At 47.8% G+C, this 9,816-nt stretch overlaps 1 protein-coding gene across 1 annotated transcript in view; it reads right to left on the bottom strand.

The window, feature by feature from the left end:
* Positions 1-7,242: 7,242 nt before the first annotated feature.
* Positions 7,243-9,816, bottom strand: part of SAP30BP (SAP30 binding protein) — a gene marked incomplete at its 3' end in the record, with an annotated part of 28,599 nt that continues 26,025 nt past the window's right edge. The window contains exons 9-11 of the mRNA XM_079544193.1: positions 9,394-9,452; positions 8,083-8,167; positions 7,243-7,424 (exon numbers count right to left, since the gene is read on the bottom strand). Of these exons, the coding sequence (XP_079400319.1) occupies positions 7,243-7,424; positions 8,083-8,167; positions 9,394-9,452 (326 nt within the window). The remainder of the gene's footprint in view (positions 7,425-8,082; positions 8,168-9,393; positions 9,453-9,816) is intronic.

The raw sequence follows: 9,816 nt of genomic DNA, 5'->3' as shown, positions 1-9,816 counted from the left end.
ACAGCGATCCTGTGTGTCACCTCTGTCCTCTGTTTCACGCGACACTGGAGTCTGCAGGGATCCAACCCAGCATCAAAGCAACCCACAGGACTGGGGACAGCGTGTCAAGGGCCCCAGCACTGCCTGATCCCACTCTGCAGTTACAGACCCCCCTGAGGTGCAGTGGGAACCACAGCATGGAGGAGGGGACGGTGGTGGGAGGCAGCTGGAACAGCACCCAGTGCTGTGCCAGGGAAAACCCAGCGCCCAGGTGGGCAACACGCAGAGACCTCACAAAGCTCGGGAACCACCAGAACAGACCCCCAGAAAAGCACCACCAACCTGACCCGCATTTCACAGGGTTTGCAGCCAGCGACCTGCTCTGCAAAACAACCTCCGTGAGCTCTTAGTCGTGCCTCCGCAGGAGGACTTTCCTCTTGTAACCTTTGAAACCTGGAAGGAACTGTCTCCAAAAGCAGCAGCACTGCAGGCTGTGTGCAGTCCCAATGGCACAGGCACGGCCCCCCCCGGGCAGCTTTGTTCCACCAAATAACTTTAGAAAGGAAAAGCGCTTTGCACAGCAGAACTGCCCAGGCACGAGCAGCACAGCCAGCAGCAAAAAGGCAGCAGAAAGCACGCAGCTATCGCTAAAGGAGAAGGGGAAACGCACGCAGCTGAGCCCACCTGCCCTGTGCCTTCATCCGCCCCCGAGTCAATCGGCACCGCCAAATTAAAAACAAACCCAACGCCACGGAGCTCAGATGAATTAATTCCACAAACCTCATTAGCGCCGGTGCTGACAGCGTCCAAACCTCCGCCGTGACCCGAAGAACAGCACCCACACAGCGAGCCAAGGAATTCCTCCAACAGCAGCAGGGAACGCAGTGCTCCGCTGCCACCGGCTCAGCTCTGGGCTGGGCCTTTTCTTCTGTTGTTTTTTTTTTTCTTTTCCCTTTTATTCCCTCCTCTCTATTTTTCTGTCCCCTTTCTCTTTCCGGTTAAACGCCGATCTCCGTCCCGCAGGGTTCACATGCCCAAAGATTGACCTCGTTCTCCACGTTCCTCCATCCCGCGGTGCCCAAAGGTGCGAGCCGAGAGCTGAGCCCCGTGCTGAGCCCCGTGCCCAGGTGAGGCCGGGCTTTATGCTGGCCAGGTGGGAGGGGGCCGTGACTCAGTGGCTGGCATTCCTCCGCGCTGTGCACACCTGTACAGGCAGGCACAGCCCCGCAGCCGCCGCGCTGCCTCCCCCCGTGCAACTCATCCCCATCCCAAAGGAAAAGGGCTGAGCCGGCAGCAATCCAGCCCTGGGAAAGGGCTGCGTTTGCCACCGGTTGCTTTATTGGTGGGGCTCAGGGCTCGTCCCTCTGTGGCACTGCTGCCCAATGAAGGCAAAGGTTGGATGTTGGAGCTCTGATCCGCCCAGCAGTGGGATTCTTTTTGCTGGGAGAAAGAATGAAGCTTGAGTAAGTGGGAATAAATGGGTTAACCAGGAAAAAGGAGGATGTGTTTGCACCGTCAAAAATCACAGCAAACGGGAAACAGGGGAAACCGAGGATGGCACAGGCACTCGAGCTCCAGCGTTTCCCTGTTTCTCAACTCTCAATTTGGAAACCTCAGTGTTTTCCTTGCACTTTCGGAGAGGTCACTGCTCAGATTCAAAGGAAAAATCTGAATGTGCAAGGTTTGGGGGCTGGCTGCTTTGCTTTTAACCACTACAAATACTGAATGCAGCATCACTGCTGGGACTGAGACACCCATGCTACAGCAAAGGGCAGATGGGTGTTATCTCCACAAAGCATCCCTGCTCCCACCTTCAGACCTCTTGCTCTGTCACTTGAATATAAGGAAGGTTTTTATGCTAAAGGCAGCAAAGCACTGGCACAGGTTGCCCAGAGGGCAGCTTGGTCCCATCCCTGCCAGCTTCTACAGAATCTCTTCCATCTCTCCTTCTACATCAGTGCACCATGGGCAGCTCTGGGACATCTCCAGAGCAGCTCCATCCAAGGCTCAGCAGATCCCATTCCGAGTTGGTCACACACTCTGCTAAAAGAAAGAGGTGTTTTTCCTGATCACAGAGCTACACCGGTTGCTGCACTGGCAATATGCTATAGACTATCTGCATAAATCTAAGGAATGCTTGGTAGTGTTATTAATGTGCGTATAATTTATTACTCTAAATTAGGGTTAACGTAATTATCTAGGTAATTAAAAGTAAAGGATGAAGTTCTCCCACATTCTTTAGCCTTTTCCGTAACACAGCATAACCATTTGCATCCATATTTTTGTCATGGATGCTCCATGCCATCAGCACATACATGAAGGGAAATCTCTGCTTAACAAACAGCCCCCAGTCCCCAGGTGGAGATCCTAACCCCACCAGAGATGGACATTTCTATGACAACAGGACTCCCCAGGGCCAAACAGGCACCTCACCACGTTGATGTGTTAGAAAGATTTGGGAAAGCTCTGCTTTTCTCCTGGGTTTGTTGGGTGGGTGAGACGTACAAGGAACCATTGGCCCCAACTGGCAGCAAAGAGACAGTCACCATTTGCCACACGGAATCACAGAATGGCTTGGGTTGGCAGGGACCTCAAGGATCATGAATCTCCAACCCCCCACCACAGGCAGGGCCACCAACCTCCCCATTTCATAGCAGCCCAGGCTGCCCAGGGCCACATCCAACCTGGCCTTGAACACCTCCAGGGATGGACGGGGCATCACAGCCTCTCTGGGCAGCTGTTCCAGCACCTCACCACTCTCACAGTAAAGAACTTCCCCCTGACATCCAACCTCAATCTTCCCTCCCTCAACTTCAAACCACTTCCCCTTGTCCTGCAGTTATCTACCCTTCCAAAGAGTTGACTCCCCTCCTGTTTGTAGGCTCCCTTTAGGTACTGCAGGCTGCAATGAGGTCACCCCACAGCCTTCTCTTCTCCAGGCTGAACAAGCCCAGCTCCCTCACTGTCTTCATAGTGGAGGTGCTCCAGCCCCCCGATCATCTCTGTGGCTCCTCTGGATCCTCTCCAACAGCTCTCCATCTTTCCTGTACTGGGGGCTCCAGACCTGGACACAGCACTGCAGATGGGGCCTCACAAGAGCAGAGTAGAGAGGGACAACCACCTCCCTGCCCCTGCTGGCCACCCCTCTTCTGATGGAACCACCTTCCAACGGTGCTACAGCTGTGCAGAAAGGAGAAGGCACAAGCATGGGCACACTCACTGCGTATGGGCACTCTACAAGGCAGGCCCATGGCTTGGTTGCTGCCTAATGTGCATTATACAGAGGACAGACAGACAGACGCCTCCTGCGTGAAAAGGCCAAACCTTTCCTTGTGAAGCCCTGCTTTGCTGTTTGCTGGCAACAAAGGCACGAGTCCAGCGCCAGGCAGAGAGCAGTTCCAAATAAACAAAGGCCAAATATTGAAAGGCACCAGCATGCGTGGCTCTCACTTGGAACAAAAGGAAGGAAGCTGGGTATAAATACTGGGAGGAGCATTGTGCACTGCAAGGCTGAGAGATGGGAAACTATTCTGCAGCAGTGATGCCTAAGCACGCTGGTGTAAGTGCTCAGCAAGAGGACAAGGAGACTTTGGGTTTGTTTTCGGCTAGGATGAAGAGTTGGAACAGAGCTGGTGCAGGTGGTGGTCAGCCAAGCCTTGGCAAGAGTGTCCTCTATAGAGCCTCAGCCTCTTCAAACAGACAGCAGAGCAGCAGGCCAGGTAAAACATAGCTTCAGGTGCTCACCTTTCAGCTTGAGGCAGGGCTGGTGAGGGCTGTCCTTCCCCACCTGCTCTTTCAGTTGGTGGGGCATGGAAAGAAAGCAAATCCCTGACGCACAAACCCCTCCCCACAACAGCATTAAAGGAGGATGGCTCCCTCAATCACAACAAGCGAACAGAAAACAAAACCAACACCTCAAAAAACACGGAGGTGGGAGAATAAGGCTTCAGAAGGGCGGCAAAGGAAGAACTGAGCTGCCAAGAATGACTTCAACAGGGCTGGGAGGCAGCTGCCCTGGCACTGAAGGTGGACCAGCAGATAGCATTCAGCTGAGGAATGTGGCTCCTTCAGCCCTCTGCAGATCAGCAGTGGTCACACAGCCCTCAGCAGGACCACAACCAGGCAGATACGTAACAAGCTGACCAGCCGATGCTCCTGTTCCAGGAGGCCAAGCTCTCACAGGCCAGGAAAGAGTTCTTCCCATCCGTGTATCACTTGTGAGCACCTGATCCCACCTCTCTCTCCTTCACAGCTACCAACCTGCATGCCATGCTCTCAGCAGCTGCACAGAAGCTTTTCCCTCCATCTGCACTGTGTGTCTGTATTGCTTCCGATAGCACACGAGATAAACAAGAGCAACAACCCATTGTTCTGGCTGCAAGCTTGTTATGTAATGGTTGGCACCCCTATTTCAGCTTTTTGGAAAGGAGAGAGGGAAAAACCCAAATCATTCCCATTTCAGGGCAGCTTTCTCTATACAGTACTCGATGAGAACAAGCTGCACAGCCTGTTAGTCTAAAGCTGCTGCTCCAGGTGCCCCACTGCCACCTCTGCTCAGCTTGTCTCAGCCCACCAAAGAGCCTGTTAGGAAGAATAAGACCAATCCATACTGATGAGTATTTTGCCTGGATGCTGTCATTCCGTGCCATGAACAGCTCTGCTCATTAAGCACACAAAGAAATGCAAAGGTCTGGAATGACTGTGGATACTGCAGAGCAAGAAGGCATGGGGGGGGGCATGGAAAGAGGAAGGGTGGGGTGTCAGGATGCACGATACAAGATACTTGCACTTAAACAGCATTCAGCAGCTTCTGTAGTTAAATGATTCATCTTCCCAAATACGTGGGGCATTTACCCTGTGCCAGGTGCCAAGCAGCAGGCTGGAGCCCAGCTGCAATTCACAGCTGATAACACTTCTTCTGTCTTGCTCTTTTTCTCCTCTTGCCACTGTATCCCCTCGGTTCACGTTCAGCTGTGTTCTGGTAGCTACTTTCAAAAAATATAATTACAGAGTTTCCCATGCTTACTTTACCTGATATGGTAGAGCATACAGAGATACAAGTGCTGACATGTTTAACTAGGTGTGTAATTAATGGTTCCTTGTAATCAAGCTATTTCATCTAGCACAGTTACACCAGGTTACGATCAAGAGCAAGCATTGCTGTGCTCAGTCAGATTCAGTTCTTTACTCACACAGAATACAACCCTTCCAAGTCATTAATGAAAGTGAGAAACTGAACATAAGCAGAAAGAAAACAATCAGGAACAATTTCCCACCGTGGCATCGTAAGGAGTTTTTAAAAGATCCTGTCTGCATGGTTTCCTTCTCTTTGTGACTGTTTCTGATCCAGCAGCCCCAGGACCTGCAGGACATCAGCAGAACACAGCATGAAGTCACAGTCTTCCCCACCAAAGCTGACAGTGCTTAGGTTTATTCTGTCGATTTGGTGCAGTGAATGCAATTCAAACTCTCCCACTCTGCGTTTACCATCAGTTATCAGACAGGGAGCAGGAATGGGATGCAGAGGACAGGCTGGCACACCTGGTACCAGGCAGCACTGCTGTGTATTGGCCCACAGCCCAGCCAGATTGAGTTCCACTCAGTTTCGTGCAGACTCACTCACAGCCAACATATTGAGGACATTCATTAGAGGAATGTTTGTTGCTCCAGCAGCCCACACCTCCCACCCCCTGCTCCTAGGACTAAACGAATTGCAGTGATCATTCTTGTGCCCCATTGGTCAATTAATCTATAGAGCAAACCAAAAACCTGCAGCAGCTGGTGCCTCTTCTTTTTCATTTCATTTAAACCTGCTGTACCTTCACCCACACACCGTTCAGCAGAACTTCAAAAGGTGGAATTCTCTATTCCACCTACCTCCACAATGTGAGCAAACTGCCTCACCTGCTGCTGAGCTCCATTCAGGATGACTGACCTCCACAGACGGAGATTTTATGGGGAACCCCAGATGACAGAGAGTAACTTTTGAAGAAGCTTAAGATGCTGGAACAGGTTTGAAAAATGACCATTGAGAACAGCTGAGTCACCAATTATTTCAGGACATCCTCTATAATCAAACCATTCCCAATCCAGGTAATTGAACACCTTTTTTCTCTTTTCCTCCAGTGTCTGAGATATAAAAAAAAGAATACATCAGTAACACTACAAAACTTCATGGCACCCATCTCCCATGGATGCACTGCATATCTGCCTGTTTTCTGTAACCAAAAGTACAAAAGAAATGGGTGCTTATTTTCCCTTACCAAGATAAGAAATGCAGACACATGAATGACACTTTTTTTTTTTTTAAAGACTTTCAATATTTATAATAATTTCTGCAACACAAGTAAGAAGATTTATACAATAAAATTTTTAAACTGAAAATACTTTTTTCACAACATTGGAGCAAGCAGTGACTGCCATGTGTGCACTGTGGGGTACGTCACTATCCAGAACAAAGACAACATCACAGCCAGGACCAGATGCTCTCCTGTAACTCCAACCTCATCCCATGACAATGAAAGGTTTCTGCGCAGGTCTTTGCAAACGAATTAACAAACCAAATCTCTGCAGCTTCTGCATAGGAATCTCCATCCTTGAAAGATGGTAACATGACAACTTCAGTACAGTGACCTCAAGATTTCAGCTATTAAACACGTAATCACCAAGATACACACAGATATGCACACAGGTACAGATGTCAGTATGATAACAAACAGTCCATCTATGCTCATAGATGCAGACTGAGCTTCAAGTCTCTGCTACACATTTGAGGATGGGCACTGACCAAGTCTCTGCTTCACACCCCTTGAAGCTGAGCTGGCACGTTCAAGGGAGGTGCATATCACAAGAACAGCCTTTGAGGATGATCTGGAATAAACAAGGATAATGCTGATATTCCCTCACTGCTTGTTTATCTTTCTGTTTTTAAATATTAAAAAAAAAAACCATTAAACCAGACTTGCAAGGAGGATAAGAACCTAATGCAGTAATACAACAAATAAAATGTGTATCTCATCTTCCTCCAGCACAATACAGAGATTGGTTCCTCCTGAAGCAAGAAGAGAGGCATTGTCGGCAGAGGTCCGTTGGTGTGCGCACACAGCTGGCATGCCTGCTCCTGCCCCCATTCCTCCAAATGAGAGCTGGGGTCTGTTTCAAAGAATCCTGTCATCATTTACCAAAGGTGAAAGCCACCCCTCCCTTTCAACAACAGTGGTTTTGATGACAATTCAGTCCAAAAATCCAAGCCCAGCGTGCTGGTCACTGCTTTGCCTTCTTCACAATGGTGCCAACAGCTGATATGACTGTAGTTTTGGATCCACTTGCACTGGTTGTCACTGTGACAACTCCTGGCAGTGTGGCAGTAGTGGTGAGGATGGTGGGCTGAGCTATTGTTGTTACAGGGATGGCCGAGTCCCATTTGCTCTTCCTCTTCTGCGCATCTGCAAGTTTCATCAAGGAAACAAGGATTAGCATTGTGTTAAAAGTTGCACTAAATCTTTCCTAACAATCTGTCTCATCAACTCTTAATATACTCTGCTTGACTAGGCAGCTTTCCCTCACATCAACTCAGCATGCACTGCTTATAAACGTTGAGGAGGAAAAACAACCTTATAATCAGGAGTCAAACTCTACATGTGAACTCCAGCCAAATGGGAGACAGTTGACTCCTTGCCCCAAAGCATGTTTAATTTTAACAGAGCACACGTTTTTCAGTTGCTCCAGCATGGGCACAAGACGTGCTCAGTCTTTAAAGTTTTAAAGGTTTCCAGTTTAAAAGGCAGGCTGTAGGCAAGAGAATAAGTTTTCAGTCTTCCAGTTCTCTACAGATGCATCAGTCCTAAGAACGCTCCAACTACAGACATCACAGGATTTCCTGACACCCTAATAAAGCACTGCACTAACTGTCCCTAGGCTTCCACTCTAGAAGGACAGCCATAGGATACAGGAACTAGAGGAAAGCTAGTCCTCTAGCACCTGGAAGAAACACTGTCTTGTATTATACAATCAGTAAGGAGCTCTCAGGGGTCCCAGGAAGCCATGAAGCACAAATCCCAGCATTACTGCAGCTGAATACATATGGATGCAACTGGCCTTTACCTCCAACTGTAGTACTGGCTGTCGTGGTTGTTGTAGAGGCAGCACTTGTTGTTGTGCCCTTCTTAGTGCCAGTCACAAATTCAATCTGGGAAAGGAGACACAAATCGGAGGAGAAAGGAAGAAGATAAAAAATAAAGTCTTAATTTATGGGGTTTTTTTGTTTGTTTGTTTTAAAGAGAAAAAACCCTGCAGAAATTAAGCTACTGCTTTCGCATCACATGAGACTTTGGTCTCAGAGCTGGCTGGCACATGGGAAGAAAGATGCAGACCTTAGGTCAAAGAATCCTGAAGCCATGATCATCGATGTTCCCTGTGTCTCAGCTCTTAAGTCTGGTCTGATAATCTGTCTGTCAACTGCTACAAGCATAGGAATAACTCAGAAAGGACAGATCATGGTATTAAAATGTATATTTATATCATTAGGAAACCCTGTGTTTTTTCCTTTAAAAAACTTGTAGGACAAGTCCCTACCTGCATGATTTACTGCAACTGCATCACAGCAAGAAACCTAGCAACAAGAGTTACAACAGCATGCAATCCCAGTTTTCAAAACTGCAGATATGGGCGAGGACATAATCAGATACCTGGGTTACTGTGCCAAAAAACAAAACACGTAGCAAGATACAGCATGCACAGCAAGAAAAGAAACCTCCAGGTACTGAGTTTTAAAGGAGCCTTCTGCAATATTAGAAAGCAGCCTCTCAGTTTCAGCTGGGTTTCAGCCTTCCAATGCCAGCTGCTAGCTAAAACACAACACCACTGCAGGACAGGAAAAAGATCCTCCAAAGCCCCTGTGTTCTTTCTAGGGGGTACCAGAGAATGCATGTTTTGTGCCCAGACAATTCCCATTTAAAGTGAAAGTATGCTCAATATTACTGGATATTAGAAGCAAGACAGCAAGATCAAAGAGAATAGAAAGCCCATATTCTCTCACAATGAGGTATGATGAAATTAAACGACCAGGCTGCACCACCAGGCAAAGTGTCACAGATTAAGAAAAAGGCCATTCTTCGTGGAATATCTTGTTTGTAACTGGCTTATGGCACACCATGTTGTGAGCTCTGGCTTAAAAATACTGACAAAACAGGAACGAAGCCAGTGGAATAAACAGCCTAGAGAAATGGACCTATAAGGAAGGGCAAACAACTTGATCTGCACAGCTTGGAAAAAACATTGTGCAAGAAAAGACAGAAACAGGCAAAATGAAGCACGGAGTGTAGATCACAAAAACCAGCAAAGCAGCAAAACGAAACTCAGCAGGGAAACAAACAGAAGCCCTGCATCTCAGCCTCTCCTGGCTTTAATAGCTACCTTTGTGCGCTCCTTCTTGGCCTTCTCCAGTTTGTCCATTTCAATCTTCTGAGCTTTTGCTGAGAAAGAACAGAAGTTACAAGAAGCACTAGAAACACTACAGAGCTATCCCTGTCTCACACACTGCCCTCTATAAGCAATCACACATTTCAAACTATAAAAACTACCATAAATCTACTTTTTTTTTAAAAAAAAAAAAAAGCATTACTGCTCAAAATTAATGATTTCAGATGAAAACACCACAGAACTAAATTAAATGCTTCCCAGGCTGATAAGCAGCAACAACATTCATGCACGCCCAACCAGAATGACAGAGTTAAAAAGCAACATGTGATGCTTTTCATTTCTAAAGGTGAAGGCTGCAATGCAGTTCATTAACTACAAAACACAAAGAGCTAAATTAGGACAGGAAGAAGAGAGATT

The sequence above is a fragment of the Tetrao urogallus genome, assembly GCF_951394365.1.
Source record: "Tetrao urogallus genome assembly, chromosome: 18".
Taxonomy (NCBI): domain Eukaryota; kingdom Metazoa; phylum Chordata; class Aves; order Galliformes; family Phasianidae; genus Tetrao; species Tetrao urogallus.
The sequence above is the reverse complement of the archived record's forward strand: the minus strand, read 5'-3'. Positions and strand labels throughout refer to the sequence as shown.